Source organism: Octopus bimaculoides, chromosome 21 (assembly GCF_001194135.2).
Source record: "Octopus bimaculoides isolate UCB-OBI-ISO-001 chromosome 21, ASM119413v2, whole genome shotgun sequence".
Taxonomy (NCBI): Eukaryota; Metazoa; Mollusca; class Cephalopoda; order Octopoda; family Octopodidae; genus Octopus; species Octopus bimaculoides.
The window spans coordinates 37,745,614-37,769,999 of NC_069001.1; the positions used below are offsets into that span (position 1 = coordinate 37,745,614).

Below are 24,386 nucleotides of genomic sequence, written 5' to 3' on the forward strand. Positions count from 1 at the left end.
GACGTCGCAACTCATTTCTACAGCTGAGTGAACTGGAGCAACGTGAAATAAAGTGTCTTGCTCAAGAAAGCAACGCGTCCCTGTTTGGTAATTGAACTCATTACCTCATGATTGAGAGCCTGATGCTCTAAACACTGAGCCGTATGAGAGTTATGTCAGAAATATGTATTCTCATAAATCACTGTGGTTATGTTAGAATTCAATATACAAGGTTAAAAAAGAAACCATCATTATACCAAATATTACGATCACTTTACATCTGGCTTCCATGTTGGCTTGTGCTGGATAGGTTGTCATAATCCAAGATATTTCGTGTTCAGAATTATTCCATTCCTCTGTGGGTGGAGAGCACATCTTGTTCAATTGCTCCCAGTTCTGGTGTGATTCCTATGGTTAAATTCCTTTCTTAACACCAGCAACAATGAGATTACCTTCTTTCCTACCAAGATTAAAAACTCCTTGCTTTTCTATGCCATTTCCATTCAATTCGAGGCAATGTGACAAAAGGAGAGTATGATAGGAGAAATAGAGAGAAACAGTAAGAGGGAGTGATGGAGGAGAGAGTATGATGGGAGATATAATGAGAGAGAAATATCTAAATAGGGGTCAATTTGTTCTATGAAACCCTTCAAAGCAGTGCCCCAGCATGGCCATGGTCTAATGACTGGAGTAAAATAAAGAATATTGTTTGTTTTTTGTTTTATGTTGTAAATAAGTTCCAAAAAAATTGCTAAAGATAAAAAAAAAAGTTAGTTTTATACTGTTTTGTATCAGTAACGAAAAGAATACCCTATTCCTTCACTTATTTCAGTCATTTGAATGTGGCCATGCTGAAGCACCGCATTTAGTTGAGCAAATCGACCCCAGGGCTTATTACTTGTAAGCCTAGTACTTATTCTATCAATCTCTTAGGCCAAACCGCTAAGTTACAGGGATGTAAACAAACCAACATCGGTTGTCAAGCGATTGGGGGAGGGACAAACACACACACACACATGTATATATACAATGGGCTTCTTTCAGTTTCCGTCTACCAAATTCACTCACAAGGCTTTGGTTGGCCCGTCATGCAGTGGGACTGAACCCGGAACCATCTGATTCGTAAGCAAGCTACCTACCACACAGCTACTCATTCCTAATACTTTTTTTTTTTTACATTTCTCAGCTATTTATACAAGTGATAAGTTAATGTTAAAAGATAGTTTATTATTAACATTTTATTTGCATCTCTCTATTTAGTCGTTATTCTTCACAAATTCAGTCCTTTTTTCATATTCCCGTTTGAATTGTTATCAACCTCGGCAGAACAAGGCCAATGGAATGATTCTGTCTGTTATCTGAGCTGTGTTTTCTTGATAGTTTGTACATGTGGGTGGGTCAGTGTGCGTGCCCATATAGATATATATATGTATGTGTGTGTGTGTGTGTATGCATGGTCTGGACATAGTTCTGTGGGCTGTCTATTGACAGTCTGCCGGACTTGTAAAACGGTAAATACTGTGAAGGCAATAAAACGTGTGAAATATATGCGGATGATAGGACAACACAGAGGAGTGGGGGACGGGTTCGACCCCACAAGCCCCGTTCCACCTCTGAACTCTTCAGTCACCCTTATGCCTTCACTTATGCAAGAATAAAACGTGTTCGCCACTTTCTTCATTTTTTTAACACATATATTGATTGGGCCAGTGACAAACGGGATTAAGTGTGGAAGCTTTGTTGTTATTTCTTGCATGCTGTGTGACTACTTTTGTGTTTCCGAGCTAACTCTTTTGTAATTAACCATTTACACTAGGAAACATTTTCCAAAGTGTTTCCTTTTTCAAAACCTTCAAACACCTAAAGTGTCTCTTCTCACAAAACCACGATAATAAGTGTTGTAAAGGAACTTGTTTTCGTCTATTTTAATAATAATAATAATAATAATAAAGATAAACCAATATGAGGGAAGTGCATTTTTTAAACATCACTGAAATATGTACCCCCCTCACTTTGGTGCGTCTTAATTATACATCGAAGACGGCGATCGATAGATGATTGCAAATTAACCGAGGAAAGAAATAGCTACAACATTCTTTATTATGTCGATGTGAAAAATCTAAATGAAGGTTTGTTGTAAAATATAGAAGTTGTGTTGAAGCTGTCATTGTCCTGTCTGAGTTGTGACTACTTGAATCGATCGTGACATCTTCGTCATTGGCTCTGTATTAATATGTAAGTATTATTAATGGATACAACATCTACATTGTATAAGTTGTGTCTTCTTTCTACTACATTTGTTTGTTTGGTTGTGTTCAAAGATTATGGAAAGAAAGGTTACTGTTTCCAAAAGAAATTTTCCTAAAGTAACGATAGTGTCTTAATCCTCAAACGGGTCGGCTGTCACATATGTAATAGAAGTGAGTTGAAAAACTTGCTTTAGCTGACATTACCTATTGTTGTGTGAATACTTTCTCTATTTTCCTTTCCACTCTCTATTTCAATTATCGTTATTCCTCTACATCTTAATATCAACACAACGAAAGTTTACACAAACCCCCCACTTTATGGTCTGAATCTAATCAAAATTTACTCTGGCCTTGTTTCATAAAGTGTAAAAGTAATCAGCCTCGGTTACTTCGAAGCCTTCTGGGATCTTTCTGACCGAAAATTTTTATTTATTTACCTTTGTTTTAAAGTGAAAGATCTATGTACGTGTATACGAAATAGATGTGTGTGTGTGAAAGAGAGAGCGAGAGAGAGTGAAGGGGCGTGTTGTCATGTATACATACATACATCAATACATATGCGTACACCCTTTTTGTGTGCATGTGTGTGTGTGTTTGAGAGAAAGAGAGTGTGTGTTGTCATGTATGTGTAAGAGGCACACTCTCTCTTTCTCTCCCGCTCTCTCTCTCTCTCACACACGTTCATACATCTTTCACTTTCTCTCTTTCACTTTATAACAGAAGTAACAGGTGATTTTCAGGATAAAAATTGTTAAAAAAAAAAAGGCTTCTATTCATGTAAATTGATTACTATTGTTTGGATAGTTCCAATTAAATAAGAGCAGAAGTTAGTTTAAATATATATACATGCATAAGTACCGTGAATTCCCATTCTACAAACTGGCAAACAATTCTGTGAATACTATACTGGGCAACGCTGGGTAGTAAAGTCTAGTATACATATATCATTGTATCAACCAGATTATTGGATGTTGTTATACACCGCTAGTCACAATGCGCTTCATCACTTTTGAATGATGCCACCCTGCTGACTAGACAGGCCAGTTTTTCCTCTGAACAGAATGTCAGTCCATTGCAGGGTTGCCCATTTACAGCTAGGTTGCGCACGTACACACACACACATACGTGTGTGTATGCAGTATGTATATAAAGCTTTTAGTCATGAAAAAGGATGGATGTATTAGATGTGTTCCAATGTCCAGGTAGAAGTTTATAACTACAGTTTATCAATATTAGAAGAAATGGAATAAGATGTCCAGTGTTGAATGTCTTTGGTTTAAGTATCCTCAGCATTTTATATTTTGTTCTCTTTCCTTTCAGAATATCAAATGATATTCAGAATATCAAATGATATATAAATGATATTATTTACCTGAGATCCATCAATGTTTATCCATCTTTTAAAGACAAATGGAAGATGTCGTACAGAACAAATGTAACCATTCATTATATAAATCTGTGGTAGAATTACTGTGAAATATTTACTCTGAGCTGATATTATTTGCAAAATAGCCATACATGATTTTGCTTTCTGAATAAATTTGGACAAAAATGGAGTTTGTGGTACATTCAAATCCCAACAAAGACCACAGTTGATGGAAGGAAATATCAAACGAAAACAAAATCTCTTGAATGTTTATGGTGCGAGACAAACAATTATGGAAGATGAGTTGTGTGAGAATAAAGTTAAATGCGAAACTCTGGTTGAAAAGATTGATTTAGTTGACAAGAAAATGGAAGAGAATGGAAAACCTTTATATCACTGTGACATCTGTAACAAGTCATTCTCTCAAAAAGGTAACCTTCGTATTCACAAACGTACTCATACTGGAGAAAAACCATTTCCCTGTGATATCTGTGGTGGATCCTTTGCTCAGAAGAATTCCTTAATTTTACACAAACGCATTCATACAGGTGAGAAACCATATCATTGTAATATCTGTGGTAAATCATTCTCTACAAATTGTAACTTAACTAATCACACACGTATTCATACAGGAGAAAAACCATATCATTGTGATATCTGTGGCAAATCCTTTTCTCAAAATTGTGAATTAACTTCTCATAGACGCATTCACACAGGAGAGAAACCGTATCAGTGTGATATTTGTGGGAAATCATTCTCTGAGACAGGTATATTAACTTCTCACAAGCGTATTCACACTGGAGAGAAACCATATTGTTGCGATATCTGTGGTAAATCATTCTCTCAGATAAGTCCCTTAACAAAGCACAAACGTATTCATACAGGAGAGAAACCATATCAGTGTGGTATTTGTGGTAAATCGTTCTATGGAAGTAGCGAATTAACTGTACACAAACGTATTCATACAGGAGATAAACCATTCCACTGTGATATCTGTGGTAAATCATTCTCTGGGAGTGGTGTCTTAACTAAACACATACGTATCCACACAGGAGAAAAACCATATCACTGTGATATCTGTGGCAAATCATTCTGTGCAAGTAGTAACTTAACAACACACAAACGCATTCATACAGGAGAGAAACCATATTTCTGTGATATCTGTGGTAAATCATTCTCTGTAAGTACTCACTTAATTACACACAGGTACAGTCATACAGGAGAGAAACCATATTGCTGTGACATTTGTGGTAAATCATTTACAAGAAATAGTGACTTAAACATGCACAAGCACATTCATACAGGAGAGAAGCCATATTACTGTGATGTGTGTGGTAAATCATTTTTTAAAAGTGGTAATGTAACTAGACACAAACATATTCATACAGCAGAGCAACAGTTTTCTTGTGATATCTGTCATAAATCATTCTCTCAAAATAGTGAATTAACTAAGCACATACATATCCATACAGACGAGAAGCCATACCACTGTGATGTCTGTGGCAATTCATTCTCTCAAGAAACCAATTTAACTTCACATATAAATAGTCATAAAGACCAATAACTGAACCAAAATTTAAATTCATTTGATTTAGTTTTTATTGATTAAATGAATTTTTCCCTTTTCTTTTTTCGTATAATTAGTCATATAATGAATGTTGATACTTTCCCATAGAGTAAGTTGCTAATTTTATCAACAAACACCAAGTCTCCTCTACATAGGAAAATATTGATATTTGTAAATTTTAATAATGATAATTCTCCTTAATGGTAAACTTCATAGTTTACTGTTTTTTTTTGTTTTTGTTTTCTCTTTTTTGATGAATTTTTTTTTTTTTCTTGTTTGCAAATCTAATTATGAAATAACGAATATTCATGCCCTATAGTATTATTTAAATGTTTGAGTATAAACAACAAAATGGGAAAAGATTAATTTGATCAACAAAAGTTAAGTGTATGTTGTACTATATCATAACAGTCAGAATTCATTGAATGTAAAAAAATCTTATATGATAATAAATGTATTGAGACGTGAAAGTGGGAGTCCCAGGAAGATATGGGATGAAGTACTGAAGAACGACCTCAGGTCACTGCACCTTTCAGGTGAGATGACAAAAGACTAAGATGCCTGGTGCCTTGCTGTACTCCAGAAGACTCGTACTCCATACATTAAATGGTGATGCTGACACATCAAAGAAGATATCACAGTGTGATAACAACCTGCTGACACTATTTTATATAACCAAAAGGATATCAACACACTGGTAACTTACAGCTATGATGTGTATAAGAAAATTATTCTTTCAGAATATTCCATGGGAAAAAAGATACAATTGATTTTATTTGACATTGTGGGTAAATAACTAAATAACTGAGAAATCTATTCTCATAAGCTATGTTATAACATCCCTGTACAGTTATTAGGTAAAAAATAAATTCAGAAACCATTAAAGAAAATATTTCATTTTTATCATTATGTACATATATCTTGTATGTATTCTGGATCTTCTATACATTGTTTCATGTATTTTACATATTTTAAATGTTATTATGGATGTATCCCACCAAGGGACCAATTCTGATGTTGGTTTTCATTTCTACAATTTTATCATTTCTTTTATTTCTAGTATGATTCCTTCATGACTTGAGGGTTAAACTGAATGTTAATTTGCAAGTATGAATGAAACCTTAAACTTGATATACACGACCTTAATCATGTGATTGACCAGGCTATCAGATGTTGTTACACATCGCTGGTCACAATGTGTTTTGCATAGTTTTAGCTTTCGAGTGATGCCACGCCACTGACTAGGCAAACAGGCCAACATTGCCCCTGATCAGAAGGCTAGTCAGTCAGAGGGGGACCCATGAACAGCTGAGTGGACTGGAACAACTTGAAAATGAAGGGTTTTGCACAAGAACACAGTGTTGCTCAGTGCAAGAATTGAACCCACGGTTTAGCAACCACGAGTGCAACATCCTAACCACTTAGCCACATGCCTATTAGATGTGTGTGTAAATATATACATACAGTATACTAACAACAAATGACAACTGTGAATTGTTTCACCGTACTCTAAGCTCAATACCAGCCAACCCTGGTACCCTACATGTTGATATACTGAGATTCTAATGAACCATGCAATTATATGTGAATATAGATATGTATGAAGATACATATATAAATCAACAAGTGTACAATAAGATCCATGATGGTTGGGTCCAAGAAATATAAAGTTCCAATGGTAATTCAGGTGAAGTGGTTCAAGAGAGGTAGCAAAGGTCTATGAAGACAGTAGGAATGGAGATGAGGATCCAAGAGAGAAGGAAGTTCAGTCAGGCAAGATGTGTTCCCTCACCTGTCTCTGTCATATATATATACACAGGTAGCGGTGAATAAACTGTTGTCTAAATTAGGCAAAAATGAAAATAACACTGACATCTCATTTTAACAGATATATTTACCAAAATTACATTACAATATCTTGAAATACTAAAGAGTAAATTTGTTCAATAAAATCCCCATTGGCTTCAACCACAGCCTCCAAGTGACTTTGGAATCTCCTGCAACTCTTCTGGACGGTCTTGTTCAAGTTGGTGAATGCTGCCATAATCCTTGCCTTCAGTTCATTTTTGGTGTTACAAGGAGTTTTGTTGGTCTCTCACTCAACTGCACCCCACACATAATAAAGGGGGTTGCAGTCTGAGGAGTTAGATGGCCGGATGTTAGGGGTGATGTGGTCGCAGAAATTGTCTGACAGCCATGACTGGGTCCTCCTGCTTGTGTGGCAGGGTGCAGAGTCCTGTTTCCAGACATAGGGTCTCCCAGCAGTCACTCTCCTGACTCAGGGCAGCACTACTTCCTTCAGGTACATGATGTAGGCCTCTATATTGAGTCTGAGGCTGTGTGGGAAGATGAATGAAGGTATAATATTGCTATCACTAGTGATCACTCCAAACACCATGATGTTGACTGGATGTTTGATTTTTATCTCTCAGTGTGTCTTCAGATTGACACCCAAACACTCTGAAATGTTCATATTGGAGCTTCCGGTGTAAATGCCAAGCAGTACAGCATGTTGTTTCCAAATTTCTGGTGGAGTGAATTGCGTCATGGTGCTGTTTTTATCACAGACTGTGCCCAACTGACCCTACTATACTGTGTAGTTGACAAAATCAAAAACAATGTGCATGCACGAAATTAAAAATATAAAATGATGACAATTTACCCATTGCACCTTCTGTGTGTGCGTGTGTGAAGGCACATGGCTCAGTGGTTAGAGTGTTAGGCTCACAGTCATGAGGTAGTGAGTTCAATTCCTGGACCAGGCTGTGTATTGTGTTCTTGATCAAGATACTTTTTCATGTTGCTCCAGTTTACTCAGCTGTAGAAATGAGTTGTGACATCACCCGTGCCAAGCTGTATCAGCCTTTGCCTTTCCCTTGGATAACATCGGTGGTGTGGAGAGGGGGGGGGGCTGGTATGCATGGGCGACTGCAGGTCTTCCACAAACAACCTTGCGCCGCATTTAATGTTTGTTTTCCATGATGCTGGAGTGAGTTGGACAGTTTGATAGGAAGTGGCAAACCAGAGAACTGCACAAAGCTCTATTGTCTGCTTTGGTATAGTTACTGTGGCTGATGCCTTCCTGAAGCCAACCACTTTACAAATTGTACTGAGTGCTTTTTACAAGGCACCTGCACCAACAGGGTCAACAAGTATCTCGTAGAACAAAGACCCCTTGACTGGGAGGGGGAGTAGTATTGAAGGATAGATATTTTGCTGTTGAGATACATCGCTACACCAGTTGGACACAGAGAGAGAGAGAGTTGGTGATGGAGATGCATCGGAACATATCCTCAAAGTACAGTGGTATACATTATGTAGACGGTTAAAATCCCAGCTGTGTCCTCTTGAAGCAGATCTGCTTATTTCAGCATTGCAATTCAGTGGGTAGTTGTTATATTTATGTGAAGTACAGATCAGAGTTGGAACATTCAGCAAGTATTAGTTGGAGAGTAATTACATAACAAAAGAAGAAGTTTGAACAATTTTTTGGTATTATTTATTCACCATTATACATGTTTCATTTCCTAATAGGAATCACAAAAGTGCACGTCAGATAAATGTGTAAGCAATTTCCTATTGAAAATTCTTCAGACGGAATCAAATATAAAATTTACATTTGGATGAAACATTTATGCATGGTAATCAAGTGTCATATAAATAGTTGGGAGAGAGAATAAAGAGTAAATCGAGCAGTGAGTGTATATGCATTTACACACATACACTAGATTAAGAGGAAGGCAAAACTAATTTGATCAACAAAATTTGACTTAATACAGAGGTTGCACTGTAGTATAACAGTGACTTCAACATTAATAGTCATTGTTGTATATGAATACTTACATGTGTAGCCAAATTACTTCTTTGAGAAAATGACTTACCACAGATATTACAGTGATATGGCTTTTCTCCTGTATGAATACGCTTGTGAATAGTTATGTTACCACTATGAGAAAATGATTTCCCACAGATATTACAATAATAAGGTTTCTCACCTGTATGGATGCGTTTATGAGAAGTTAAGTAACTGCTTCCAGAGAATGATTTGCCACAGATATCACAGTGATATGGTTTTTCACCTTCATGAACGTGCTTGTGAATAATCAGATTACCTTTTTGAGAGAATGATTTACTGCAAATATCACAGTGATATAGTTTCTCTCCAGTATGAACCCGTATGTGTTTAGTTAAATGACTATTTTGAGAGAATGATTTACCACAGATACTACAGTGATATGGTTTCTGTCCTGTGTGAATACGTTTATGCATAGTTAATTCACTACTTCCAGAGAATGATTTACCACAGATGTCGCAATGATATGGCTTCTCTCCTGTATGAATAAGTTTGTGCGTTGTTAAGTGACTCAACTGAATGAATGATTTATCACAGATATCACAGTGATATGGTTTTTCCCTTGTGTGAATACGTTTGTGTTTGTTTACAGCACTACTTACAGAGAATGATTTACCACATAAATCACATTGATATGGCTTCTCCCCTGTATGAATGTGTTTGTGTATAGTCAAGTGGCTACTTACAGAAAATGATTTACCACAGATATCACAGTGATTTGGTTTCTCTCCTGTATGAATACGTTTGTGAGAATTTACAGCACTACTTACAGAGAATGATTTACCACAAATATCACACTGATATGGCTTCTCTCCTGTGTGAACACGTTTGTGAGTAGTTAAGTTACTAATTTGAGAGAATGATTTCCCACAGATATCACAATGATAGGGCTTCTCATCTGTATGGATACGTTTGTGAGAAGTTAAGGCACTATTCACAGAGAATGATTTACCACAGACATCGCACTGATACGGCTTTTCACCTGTATGAATACGTTTATGGGCAGTTAGGCTACTTTTTCCAGAGAATGACTTTTTACAAACATCACACTGATGTATTTTTTCTTTTTTTTTCTTTTTATCATTAGGAAAATCAACAATCCTCTTAGACTCCGTTTCACATTCAATATTACTTTCACTCAACTCATTTTCCATTATTTTTTTGTCTCTCACCACAACATAAAAAGGTTTCCCTTCTTTTAGTTTTTAGTTTATTGTTAATAATTATTTCTTCCGCTATACATACATTTGCTACAATCTTTGTCAATTTTGAAGATGTTGCAAACTCTTTTGTAATCCAAAGTGAAGTAGGGATGTTTTGAAAACTAATCTCAGTTCACGGCAAATGCTTCACAGTAATTCTACCATAGATTTATATAATGAGGGTTATATCTGCTCTCAATCTTCTTTTAATCTTTAAAAGATGATCCAAAAGTAAAATATTCTTTTATTCCAATGTGATATGATATTCTGAAATAAAAGAGAAACAAAATAAAATATACTTAAAAAGTGGACATTCTAGTACATTTCTTCTATATTAGTAAATTGTATATATAAACACTTACATGAACAGTGGAACTCATTTAACACATCCAGCCCTTTTCATGACTAAAAGTTGTATACACAGTGGGAGCCACTTAATTGCAGACATCTAAGTTATTGTTACATCTGCTGGCGAATGTTATCAGCCAGTTACTATCTGAACAACAACAAATAGATAAAACATGGAGATGCAAACAAACGAACACCGGTTGTTAAGTGGTGAGAGGACGACAAACACAAAGATAGATGACCTGCCCACCACAATAGAAATGATATCCTAAAATGAAGGTGCCATGTAAAAAGCACTGATGCTATGTAAAAGGCACCCTGTACACTCTGTAAAGTTTTTGGCATTAGGAAGAGCATCCAACTGTAGAAACCAAGCCAAAAGAGATTATGAAACCTGGTGCGGCCCCTCGTCTTGCCAGTTCCTGTCAAACCGTCTAACCCATGCCAACGGACGTTAGATGATGATGGTAAACGACAGGCTTCCACACATTTTCTGTCTACTAAATTCACTAACGAGGTATTGGTCACCCAGGAGCTATATTTCAAGACACTTGATTAAGATTCCACGTAGTGGAACCGAACCTGAAACAATGTGGTTACAAAGTGAGACTCTTAACCACATGGCGATGCCTGCGCCTCGTAAGATTAACAAAAGAAAAAAAAAATCGGGAGGTGTTTCAGAATATTCTACTCTGACTCTATTCCGTCGAAACTCCCTCTCTCTCCCTCTTTAAAATGAGTATCTTTAAATGACAGTTTAAAGAAATACGTTTTGGGAATCTAAAAATAAAAGGTGACAAATTACTCACATTACAGAAATTGAGGTTTAGAAAGTCGGGGACAAAAGAAGGGAAAGGGTCCTAATCAACCCCCACCCTCACCCAATTGGTTTTCTAAATTTTATAATCGTAGCTGTGTGATTACGAAGGTTGCTTTGCAACCATGTGGTCTTCGGTTCAATCAGACTGTGAGGCACCTTGACCAACTGTCTTCTATAGTCCTGGGCAGACCAATAAATTTGGTAGACGTTAACTAAAGAAGCCCGCCGCGCGCGCGCGTCGTTGTGTTTGTGCTTTGTCCCCACACTGCTTGACAACCGGTGTTGGTTGGTTTTATGTCTCCGTAATCTCGCGGCTCGGTAAAAGCGACCATTTGAATAAGCAGTGGGCTTATATGTACCAGAGTTCATCACGGCCACATTCCAAGCAAAAGGTAATTGTAATCTCGAAAATGTATTTCTGCAAAAGTTTCTAACAAATTCGGAATGTGGGGCATCAATCTCTAGTTATACCCATACACGTTTCGTATTTACAGACATTGACCGAAGTCTGTGTATTTCCACAGATGATGTTTAGCATTCACACAACTTAATTACTGGTACAAATTGATCACTGAAATAATACACAATATTACACGGTAATAAAATGAAGCGATTGAAAGGTAATATAAACTATAATGTGTGATGTAAAATTAGTAAGAGGAAGAAAGACATGTATACGGTGTGACTTGAATATGTCAGAGGATGTTGTCAATCCCGTGCAATTGGCTGCCACATGTGAGTTGAAAAACTTGTTTTAACTGACATTACCTATTGTTGTCTTAATACATTCACTGTTTTTCTTTCCACTCACCATTTCAATTATCGTTATTCCCCCTTAAGTGAAGATCAACTCAAAGAGAAAGTATTTCGTAAGGTCACTTCAATGCATTGTATAATCACAATTTATGTTTATTTCTAGCATATAAACTTGACGAACTTTTGTCCAACATCGCTAATTTTAAGTGGTTTTGATGTTGCTAGTCAAAGATCATTATTAATTCTCCACTCCATCACAGAATCTAAAATCGGTGATTAATAATATTGAAGCATTAAAAATACAATTGAACAACAGATATATTTGTGTGTAAACATCTATACACAAATATATTCATGTATTGAGTTCTAACAAACACGCATGCATACAAATAATAGGTGTAGGCTGGGTTAGTATTCGACATGTCCGACAGAATTTCCTTACTTCACTTTCTTTCCTTTATCTTTGAACACATCCAAACATACAGATGTAGTAGAAAGAGGACACGACCTATACAATGTAGATGATGTTTCTGTTAATAATACTTACATATTAATACAGAGCCAATGACGAAGATGTCACGATCGATTCAAGTAGTCACAACTCAGAATGGACAATGACAGCTTCAACACAACTTCTATATTTTACAACAAATCTTCATTTAGATTTTCATATCGTCGTAAAGACTGTAGAAGCGATTTCTTTCTACAGATAATTAGCAATAATCATTTCTATTTAATTGGATCCCCTAAGTGTTAGTTTTAAATTCGATCTGACCCAGTAAAAAAGATGCTTACCAAACAACAGATTTAGTTCGTTTTAACAATAAACTGTAAGAACAACTAACTCTAATCTTTTTTTCAATAGATCCTAGTCTGCAATCACCAACCAACACGGTGACCTTTTTCTGCAGGTGCTCAGGAAAATGTACCTCCCTGGCATTGGTGTTCATTAATGTGTGTCTATCTCTATACAGACAGACAAAACTGAAAAACATTTGTCAATTTAAGTGAAACATAAAGCAATGGGGGTAAAGTATAAAAATGACGGAAACGAATAAATAAAAATTAAAAATACATTATTATTGAAGTTAATATTGGTTTCAAATTTTGGCACAGGGCCAGCAAGTTCGGGGGGGGGGGGTAAGGGGTTCGTTGATTACCTCAACCCTCAGGGCTCAACTGGTACTTATTTTATCGACCTTGAAAGGATGAATAGCAAAGTCGATGCTAGTGGCGTTTAAACCCAGAACGTAAATATGAAATGTCGCCAAGCATTTTTTTCTTCGGTGTGGTAACCACTTTACTGTTGGAGATGATATTATTTAGATTCTGCCTAGGTCAACTTTGCCTTTTCTCCTTTCGGGCTCGATAAATTAAGTACCAGTGAAACACTGGGGTCGATGTAATTGACTAGTCCCCTCCCCCTGTGCCTTTAGTAGAAAGGATATTATTATTAAGGCAGCGAAGTTGGTGATCAGCAAGAAATCGTAATAGCACGGCATTTCTTCTAACGCTACGTTCAACCTTGACTTTCATCCCTCAGTGATCGAGAAAATAAAGTAGCAGCCAAGAACTGGGTCTGTGTAATTGACTGGCCCCTTTCCTCAAATTTCTGGTCTTGTGCCTATAATAGAAAGCCTTATTAAGACGACGAGCCGGCTGAATCGTAAGCACGCCGGACAAAATGCTTAGCGGTATTTTTCCTGACTATGTTCTGAGTTCAGATGTCACTGAGGTCAACTTCACCTTTCATCCTACTGTGATCGATGAAATAAGTACCACTTGAACACTAGGGTCGATATTGCCCCCCCCCCCTCCAGAATTTTAGTCCTTGCACATATAGTAGAAAAGGGTTAGTATAAAAACACGGTTTTTATTTCTCAACTCTATTGTCATTTAAAAAAATGAATTTATTTTGAAAAGTAAACAAAAGTTCATTTTTATATTTAGTTGGTGAAAACAGATTTTATTGTTTCTTGGGTGGGTCAAAAAAGGACATGTTGTTGAAGTGATGGGTGGCAACTACAAGGACTCTCAAGAACCTATCTGATTGATTGACCAAATGATTAATAAAACAATCAATTAGTTATTTGGTTAACTAGTTGACTAATAATAATAATAATAATGCCCTGATGCAGTACCAGGCAGTGGCTTTCATGACACCTGATCTTAACTGATAAAAGATGGGCTACAGCAAATATTCTGCTCAATACCACAGATTTGCTTGTTGGTTGCTTGATCTTAATCAGTTGAGCATGTCCCTTAGTGGCTGACGATATGTGGATCTCTGATCACAAGCAGAAGTAGTGGGGGAGAATCATAGCCATGTGTTGAAAGGAATTCTTTGGGGTGTGAATAATTCAGCTCTGGAAACATGGGTGTTTCATCCAACATACTTAAACAACCCTTATTCAGGGACCTTTTGATGGGGATGGGCTACTCAACCTGAAGAAAATTGTAACTGGGCCCTATCTGCTTAGTCATGCACTGTTTATCTTGATGTGAGATCATGTCATGCGCATATGGTTGTGATGCATGCTCCTGGTGTATTCTTATCAGATGGGTATACTCAGCTTTGTATATTTTACCCCAGTGTCACTTTGATGGCAGCACTGTTCTCTCACTCAATAATAATAATAAATGCCCTGATACAGTACTAGGCAGTGGCTCTCATGGCTTTTGTTCTTAACAGATTGGAAGTGATATCATGTACATTACTTTGTTTTGGTATAAAAGATGGGCTGCAGCAAATATTCTACTTAATACCACAGATTTGCTTGATCTTAATCAGTTGAGCATGTCCCTTAGTGGCTGATGATATGTGCATTTCTGATCACAAGCAGAAGTAGTGGGGGGAGCATCATATTAGGAATTATATTGAAAAAGAGATAAAATATTTTGTGATTTGTAGAAGTGTAACTAATTTATTACATATAAATTTTAACAACAAAATTATATGAACCCTAGTTGAGAACCACTGGTTTAAGGCATCTTCTTTACCCTTTTTAACAGTTAACGCTGCTACACCAGTCATCAGCTATGTACCTCCCTGTAAAACTTGATTAACATGGATGACTAAGCTGTATCCTTCTCCACTAGATATTTTAAGCATCCCAGTGTTAATTCCTGTCGGACTTAGGGATTTACCTGTTTTCATATCCTTAATTACCTTATCTATAACATTGCTGTCAACTTGGATATTCAGCCCCTTTGTTGGGTCCACATTGGCAAAAACCCAATTTTTCCAAGTCATTCTCTACTTTCAACCCTTTTGTTACAATATTTCTGTTGAGATGCTCAGTGTTTCTTTCAGTTAATTTTAAATACAACACAAAATTTATAAAAAGTGATTATCACTGGAACTTTGTTATAATGAGGTTATAAAAAATAACATAACACTTTTATTTATGCAATGCACAAGAGAGCATTAATGGAAAATTAGAAGAGAATTTATTCACTGATTTGTCAAATAATAGAAAGAATTTTAGCCTTTCAGTTCTGAACATCACAGCTTTTATTAATAGTTTCAGAGATTTATTCCATTAAATGAATGAGTGTCCATAATAATGTGCAAAGAGAAAAAGAATTTCTATGAGAATATACAATAGATACATAAAACAATGCAGAATCTTTAACACACTAGGCAAAATGCTTTGCAGCATTTCATCCATTTCTACGTTCTGGTACAATTACTGTTCTATATGAACATGCATGTGCTTAGTTAAGTTACATTTTTGAGTGAATGATTTACCACAGATATCGCAGCGGTGTGGCTTTTCCCCTGTATGAATACGTTTGTGAGTAGTTAACTCACCACTTGAACAGAATGATTTACCACAGACATCACAGTGATATGGCTTTTCTCCTGTATGAATACGTTTGTGAATAGTGACACTACTATTTGACAAGAATGGTTTACCACAGATGTCACAGTGATATGGCTTTTCTCCAGTATGAGTAAATTTGTGAGTGGTCAGAGTACTGCGATGTGCAAATGACCGACCACAGATACAACAGCTATGTGGTTTCTCTCCTGTATGAATGCGTTTGTGTCTAGTTAAAGTACCCTTCTGAGGGAATGATTTTCCACAAATATCACAGGAATAAGGCTTCTCTCCTGTATGAATACGCTTGTGCTTAATTAAATGACCAATTCCTGTGAAAGATTTATCACAGACATCACACTGATGTGGCTTCTCTCCTGTATGAACACGCTTATGTTGAATTAAGTTATCAGCACCAGGAAATGATTTACCACAGATGTTACAGTGATATGGCTTCTCTCCTGTATGCATACGTTTGTGTTTAATTAAATTACAACTTGTAGTGAATGATTTACAACAGAAATCACAACAATATGGCTTCTCTCCCGTATGGATACGCTTGTGTGAAGATAGATAACCTTTACACGAGAATGATTTACCACAGATATCACATTGAGATGCTTTCTCTCCTGTGTGAATGCGTTTATGTGTATTTACAGCACTAAGTACAGAAAATGATCTCCCACAGATATCACAATGATATGGTTTTTCTCCTGTATGAACACGCTTGTGAACATTTACTTCTGAACCATGAACGAATGTTTTTCCACAGATATCACAATGATATGGCCTCTCTCCAGTATGAAGACGTCTGTGTGTAGTTAAGGTAGAAGAATGTGAGAATGATTTACCACAGACATCACAATCATATGATTTCTCTCCTGTATGAATACGCTTGTGACTAGTTACAGAACTAGTGTTGGAGAATGATTTACCACAGATATCACAATGATATGGTTTCTCTCCTGTATGAATACGTTTATGTGTAATAAGGCTACCGCAATGTGTGAATGATTTACCACAGATATCACAATTGTAAGATTTCTCTCCTGTATGAACACCTTTGTGGTTATTTAGAGAACTAAGTACGGAGAAGGATTTACCACAGATACCACACTGATATGGCTTCTCTCCTGTATGAACACGTTTGTGACTAGATAGGTCACTAGTCCGAGAGAAGGATTTATCACAGATATCACATCGATATGGCTTTTCACCTGTATGCATGCGTTTATGATAAGTTAAGTTAGCAAGTTGAGAGAAAAATTTACCACAGATATCACAGTGATATGGTTTCTCTCCTGTATGAATACGCTTGTGAACAGTTAAATGAGATTTTTTAAAGAATATCTTTCTACAGACATCACAGTGATATAATCGTTTTGCTTTCTCTCTCTTTTTATCACGAGCAAAGTCAATCTTTTTAGACTGTGTTTTATATTCAATGCCTGTCTCATGCATATTTTCCATATTTCTGCGTCTCTTACCGCAATGTACAGACGTGTCTCTTTCGATGTTATAATTTATTTTAAACAAATCCTTTAGTTAGTGAAATCTTTGTCAATATTCGAAGATGTTCAATTAAAATACAAAATCATCTTATGTTCATTCCAGACAGTCAAAGACAGCATAAAATAGATCGACTGTGCGATTAATTTCAGTTCAGAACAAATATTTCCCAGTAATTCTACCATACATTTATATAATGAGGGTTACATCTGTTCTGTATGACGACTTCCGTTTGTCTTTAAGATGATAAATATTGATGGATCTCAGGTAAATAATTCTTTCATGCCAACGTCATCTGATATTCTAAAATAAAACAGAACAAAATAAAATATAAAAGACACTTCAACTGAAGACATTTTACAACATTTCTTTTATATTGATAAACAGTAGATATAAACTTTTACATGAACTGGACTCGTCCAACATAGCCATTATCGAAACTAAAAGGTAGAAATATATTGTGGCCGTTTTCGTGCGGGTGACACGTAAAAGCACCCACTACACTCTCTGAGTGGTTGGCGTTAGGAAGGGCATCCAGCTGTAGAAACTCTGCCAAATTAGATTGGAGCCTGGTGTAGCCATCCGGTTGCACCAGTCCTCAGTCAAATCGTCCAACCCATGCTAGCATGGAAAGCGGACGTTAAACGATGATGATGATGACGATGATAAATAGATTCTTAATTTGATGGCTGTGATTTGATTGAAGGTTTTGTTGATTACAGCGACCTACTCTAAATGATAAGTGGAAATAATATCAAGAATGAAATATGCTCCCGGATCGGTATTTCCCTAATGAAAATAGTTTGATGTTCGCGAAACAAGAGGGAATATGTTTCTATGTCAATAAACGTCATCCACGCAGCGGATGTCCTATTTTGAATCCAGCAGACATAGACGGTACTATTCAAGAAGAGCGGTCCCGGCGCTAGCTAGTTGTGACTAATCGAGCCTACAACGACTATCTAGCGCGAATGCGCAAAACATGTATGCGGGTTTTTTCTAAACAAACTAAATAATTTTTTTGAAACAAAGTAAATAAAACACAAAGTAAATAATACTTTGTGTAAAAAAATTATTTACTTTGTTTAGAAAAAACCCCTCATAGGATCGACTAGTCACGACTAGCTAGCGCGGATGCGCGAGTACGCGCACCGGGACCACTCTTCTTGAATAGTACCGAGATGGACAAAGACACTGCCTCATATCGAAAGAATACCGCGAAGAGTTTTGGCTGCTATTTCTTACAAGCGGAGCGAGTACAGAAGTTAAGTAGATATTAAATTTGGGCGGGAAGTGAAGCAAGAAGAATTGTTAAAAAAGTGAAATTATAAATTCTCAAACGAAAAACGAATCTGTCAGATGTAGAGTGATCATTCGTTTGAGTTTTGTTAATGTTTAAATAGTTTTAATCATTGATTTCAGATTCTGTAATGGAGTGGAGAATATCGATCTCTGAGTATCAACACCAAAATCACTTGAAATCAGCGATGTTGGACAAAAGTTTGTCAAGTTTAGATGCTACAAATAAAGGTATAAATGGTGACTAAATAACGTACAGAAGTGACCTTAAAAATTACAAACTTTTAATTTGTGTTAAGATATGGGGAAATTACGATTATTGGAATTGAGGGTGCAAAGGGAAACAGTGAAAGTATTAAGAGAAGAATCGTTAATGTCAGTTAAAGCAAATTTATCAACTCACTTATATATGTGACAGCCTGCTGTATGGGGATTAAGACAACATCGTTACTTCAAGAAAATTCCCACTTCAACTGCATCAAGATAATGTACCTCTATGGGGATGATATTTAAATTTGTTTTGTTCTTGGTAAAGTAGAAAGAAAGAACCACATGGAATAATTAGAAGCAACACAAATGGTAAATGGCTGGCATCGCGGTTTTAATTGTTAAAAAAGATTTTAAAAACTAGAGAATATATAAAAACTTCATGGTTTAAGTGAAATACTGAAACGAAATTCATAGTGTTACCGACTAACTTCGTCACCACAAAATTTCAGGTCTTTTGCTTATAATAAAAAAAAGGATTATTATGCCGACTACCCCGCTGTTCTTCTACACCTCTTCGCTTTTTCTGCACTATTAGCCATATCGTCACCCAAATTATGTGTCATTGGTCACCTCTTCACAGCAACTGGACACAGTCGTCATAAATATTTGACGTTGCAACGCCTCTTTTCCAGTCACTCTCACACATAACTGAAATTACACATTCCCCTGATCCTCTATCTGTCACCACTCATGTCTATAGAAGAGAATTAGAACACATACAAACAGATGGAAGAAATTTTTGGTAAATTTCTATATTAACACCCGCACGATTTTCACTAAAAAAAAAAAAACCCGGATTTTTGTGTAGAATCAAGTACCTTGACCTAATATGCTGCAAATCCCTTATTTTGGTTCGGAAGAAGTGGGGGCACCATCCCGGTATCATCGGAATTTTTTTTTTTTTTTTGAATAAATTCCTGTGACCTAATATGCTACAAAAACCTTTTTTGAGGTCCGAAAAACGGGGGTGGGGTGAGGTCGAAGCCTCGGAAATTTCACCCCACCCCCATCGATCTTTTCGCCTGCACGATTTTCACTAAGGAATAAATAAATAAATAGATAAAAATTGCCCCCGTGTGTGCGGACGGGGGTGGAGAAAGATGAACGATTTAAAAGAAATAAATAAGGGATTTAAAATAAATATATCTTAATTGTGTGAGAAAGTATATATATATATTCTGATGACAAAATATAGTATCTTTTAAAATCACCCTAAATTTATAGATTATATCTTGTTTGTTTAAGAAAAAATGAACATTTTACAGGAATACATTTTCCAGAGTAAAAAGTCCGACTTTTTTTTTTTTCTTAGTGAAAATCGTGCGAGTGTTAATATAAAAATTGACCAAATTTTCTATTTCGTTTTAAGTAGGGGAAATAAGAAGTCGATCACCGTCTCCGAGAAGTCTGCAGTCACGCCCTTCGTTTACAGTAAGTTGTTATACCCTCTCAACTCTTTTCTACAATAGTATAATAATTGATAAAAAATACATCTTATTTTATATTGAGCACGAAAAGTGCGACGCAGTGTCAAATGATGTTGATAGATGGAAACTGTCTTTACCTAATATAAAACAACGCGTTTTAATCGTCGGACACTTGTGATTATTGTTTGAATAAAATTTATCATAAACCATTCCAAAGAAAATAGAACAATTTCCGAAATTTATTGTCTGCAATGTGTACAAGATGATTTCATTTTCTAATTAAAGTTGGATTGCAAAGAAGTTTGCAGCATCTTTACATACTAATGAAGAACGCAGTTGCTGAAAATATAGAAGAAATATTTGTTTGGAATAAAAGTTAAAATAGAAAAATACATCTTTTATTTTGAGAAAGGGAGGAAGTAAAGCGATGGAAGACGAAGGCTGTGGGAAGAAGATTAAATATGAAAAACAATTTAAAAGAATTGATTTTCCTGATGATAAAAAGAAAGCTAAAGAAAAAACGTTTTATCAGTGTGATACCTGTGGAAAGTCATTTACTCGAAGAGGTAACCTAACTACTCACGAACGTAGTCATACTGGAGAGAAACCATTTCCCTGTGATGTCTGTGGTAAAGCATTCTCTCAAAAAGGTAACCTAACTGCACACAAACGCACTCATACAGGAAAGAAGCCCTATCGCTGTGATACCTGTGGTAAATCATTCTCTCAAAACACTGTCTTAACAAAACACAAACGCATTCATACAGGAGAGAAGCCATATCACTGTGACATCTGTGGACAGTCATTCTCTATAGATCACAATTTAACTAATCACAAACGTATTCACACAGGAGAGAAGCCATATCTCTGTAATATCTGTGGTAAATCATTCTCTCAAAGCAGTGTCTTAACAAAACATAAACTTATTCATACTGGAGAGAAGCCATATCATTGTAATATCTGTGGCAAATCATTCTCTCACAAAGGTAACTTAGTCACACACAAATACACTCATACAGGAGAGAAACCATATCGTTGTAATATTTGTGGTAAATCATTCTCTATAAATTTTAATTTAAGTACTCACAAACATATTCATACTGGAGAGAAACCATATTATTGTGATATCTGTGGTAAATCATTTTCTCATAAAGGTACCTTGACTAAACATACACTTATTCATAAACAGTAACTGATGAATATAGTATTTAGACAGTAGTTTAAATACAATGCTGCATATACCCTTATTAATCAGATTTTTAGAATTATTTCTCTGTATAACCAGTGATTATATGAATAGTGGCATATATATAACGCCAGGGAGGTTATGTTTTTGCTGATGTTGGTTATAGAAATTGGGCGATTTTCAGCATGTGTGTATATAGGTGGAAATGAGCTACTTGGCAGTGGTCTGCACTCTCCAAGTGCTTTTCTAGTTCAAAATAATATTTCTATGTATTTTTATCTGCTGTTTACTATTATAGAAAAGAATTAACCAGACAATATTCATAAGTTCATAACACTTCCAAAGGCCAGATGGAATCTGTTGAGGCTGCAGATTTTCTACTGCTGTGTTGTTCCTGTTGCTAAGCCTCAACACTTTCCAAGCAACTTAATATTTTGTTGCAGCCCTTCATTATTTTCAAGGGGAACAGAAACAAACAGCTTCGCTTGTGTGATAGTGATGCCCACCTTCGTAGTGTCAGGAATGGTACACACACATGCACACTTACCATTGTATTAACCAGAAAATTGGGTGTTGTTATACCACTGGTCAGTATGTTTCCCTTGTTGTAGCCTTCAGTTTGATGCTGGGCAGATGCACAGGCTGACAATCGCACTGAATAATGTTGCTAGTCTGTCGTGGCATTACTCATTTGCAGTTGAATGAACTGGAGCAATATAAAATGAAGTTTTTCTTGAAGAACACAAAGCACTATCAGTCTTGGAATTGAAACCATGAACTTGCTATTAGTGGAACACCCTAACCGCTAAGCCATACCATATCTACTCCTAAGGATTTTGTGAGCCTAAGATGTCACTCAGACTAAATCTGAGACCATGTGATTGGGAAGTAAGCCTCAAAGCACACAACTATGTGTGATAGTATAATTTTGCATATGAGCTTCGCTTTATTTTAAGCAAATGATACCATGTTGCATATGGATCGGTTCTTTAGCATTCATTTGAGAATTGGCACAATATGCAATAGAAGGAATGCTGTTAGGCTTTAAACTTTCTTTCAATCCATTATTTTACAAGAAACATCAATATGAATACCATCCTATGTTCTGAAATTGGTGTATTGTTTTGGTCATAAGTTTTGTTGATCAAATTCATTGTTTTACTTGCTTATTCTGTGTGATTTCCAGTGATATTATGTTTATAATATTTGTAAAATTTATATATACATAGATGCAGGTTTGGCTCTAGGGATGAATGCCATGACATGACATTTCAGGAAGCTTGTGAGTGGATCTTGTTGGCAAATACTGAAAGAAGCCCATTGTGTGTGTGTGTGTTATCGAGTTAGAAAATGTACCCTCATTGTCCTTTGTACACGCTAATGATTTTCCATATAAGGTATCTAAAATGCAAGATAATATATTTATATATGGTTTGTAATTTTGTTTGTGAAATGAAACAATTTTAGATGAATATGTTAATTAATAAATTAATTTGTATCCAGATCTCTGTTTTATAACTTGATAATAATGTTTGATATTTTATATCATATATTTGTTGAAGAGATAACTCTTCAAAATATAATCTATTAAACCAGTGTATCTTGGATAAATATTCCCTATAAAACGCTTAAATATCCTCATTGTGACAAATATATAGATATATGAATTTGGGCATGTTTGTGTTTCTTTGTCCTAACATTTCAGGATAGTTGTAGACAAGCTTCTCTATCATACAAGTGTTTGTTTCTGACCTTCCATGAAAATATGTCTGGCTATCAAGAAATATTACCTTGTTTGGAAACAAGTGAAGGATGCCAAGAGGAAAATCTGCCTCAACAAATTCCATTTGATTCATGCAAGCAAAGCAAAATGGACATTAAAACGATGACAATAATGATCCGCAAAACAATTTCCCCCCCTGTAGAATTAATGAAACAAATGATGTGTCTAATAATCTTAGTTTTCATCATACTTTTGATATTTTCCTGTTGAAACTTGATTTCATCTTCCATTTCTTGTCTCACATTATAAGAAAAATCAAGTTTTGTTGAACTTTTTTTTGTCTTCAGCTGTGTGACTTTTTTTTATTCCCAGCTCCATTTCAATAGAATGTGTTGCAATCCTACACACATAATGGAAAGCCAATTAATGCTAATTACCAATAATCTTGATGTCTTTTAATTACAACATTTTATTTTATTGAAATGTATGATGTTCTTTCTTGAAAATTTTATTTCTCCATTTATTACAGAATAAATGACATTTTAACCCCATTTATTTGTATTGTTGTTGGCATCCCATAATCATCACAATTTTCTCTATCAATCTTCACAACACTAATTCACATCCCTACCTTGCAGTGAACCAAATCAGAACAAGCTGGAGCTCACCTTCTGATGAGCCAGGTAACACAGTGTATGTCAATAAATATCAGCCAACTGATCTACCACCCACCGACTGCAATACCATTCCCACAATGGTTGCACACCATGGATTTCTAGCTCTGAGATCAGGGTATCTCTCCAAGTTGAGTCACCACTTCTCTGCATTCAGAGGTCATGGTTTCTATACTATGGACAAGCGATTACTGTTGCAAAAAAGAATCACTAGACAGATTCTTCCAGCTAACTTTATCTTTCCCTCTTCCACCCACTCTCTCTCTCTGTTGTAAAGAAGATATTCCACCTGATAGTTTATTGTAGACTTTCCTCCATTGCTGAAAGTTCGTTG

General features: G+C 35.9%; 3 protein-coding genes across 6 annotated transcripts; 2 read left to right on the top strand and 1 right to left on the bottom strand.

The window, feature by feature from the left end:
- The first annotated feature begins 1,958 nt into the window (after positions 1-1,958).
- LOC128250481 (zinc finger protein OZF-like) lies at positions 1,959-8,492 on the top strand. Its single transcript, XM_052975612.1, has 2 exons — positions 1,959-2,214; positions 3,549-8,492. Exon 2 carries the CDS (start codon positions 3,824-3,826, stop codon positions 5,156-5,158), a length of 1,335 nt encoding a protein of 444 aa, XP_052831572.1. The 5' UTR covers positions 1,959-2,214; positions 3,549-3,823; the 3' UTR covers positions 5,159-8,492.
- On the top strand, positions 4,003-23,922 carry LOC106868804 (zinc finger protein 239). 4 transcript variants are annotated; one of them, XM_052975622.1, is made up of 3 exons: positions 4,003-4,142; positions 20,412-20,473; positions 20,755-23,922. In XM_052975622.1, exon 3 carries the CDS (start codon positions 20,897-20,899, stop codon positions 21,659-21,661), a length of 765 nt encoding a protein of 254 aa, XP_052831582.1. In that variant the 5' UTR covers positions 4,003-4,142; positions 20,412-20,473; positions 20,755-20,896; the 3' UTR covers positions 21,662-23,922. The 4 variants fall into 4 exon arrangements, with proteins under 4 accessions (XP_052831582.1, XP_052831581.1, XP_052831580.1 ...); XM_052975621.1 differs by lacking the exon at positions 4,003-4,142 and adding an exon at positions 10,568-11,776; XM_052975620.1 differs by lacking the exon at positions 4,003-4,142 and adding an exon at positions 18,538-19,003.
- LOC106868793 (zinc finger protein 91) lies at positions 8,635-19,297 on the bottom strand. Its single transcript, XM_052975625.1, has 4 exons — positions 19,176-19,297; positions 15,871-17,776; positions 10,153-10,156; positions 8,635-10,025 (listed from the first exon to the last, which is right to left on the bottom strand). Exons 2-4 carry the CDS (start codon positions 17,432-17,434, stop codon positions 8,981-8,983), a joined length of 2,613 nt encoding a protein of 870 aa, XP_052831585.1. The 5' UTR covers positions 17,435-17,776; positions 19,176-19,297; the 3' UTR covers positions 8,635-8,980.
- Positions 23,923-24,386: the final 464 nt, after the last annotated feature.

What these genes read in the sequence shown, in the direction of transcription:
- LOC106868804 (XM_052975622.1), top strand. Translation starts at nt 20,897, where the DNA reads ATGGAAGACGAAGGCTGTGGGAAGAAGATTAAATATGAAAAACAATTT.
- LOC128250481 (XM_052975612.1), top strand. Translation starts at nt 3,824, where the DNA reads ATGGAAGGAAATATCAAACGAAAACAAAATCTCTTGAATGTTTATGGT.
- LOC106868793 (XM_052975625.1), bottom strand. Translation starts at nt 17,434, where the DNA reads ATGGAAAATATGCATGAGACAGGCATTGAATATAAAACACAGTCTAAA.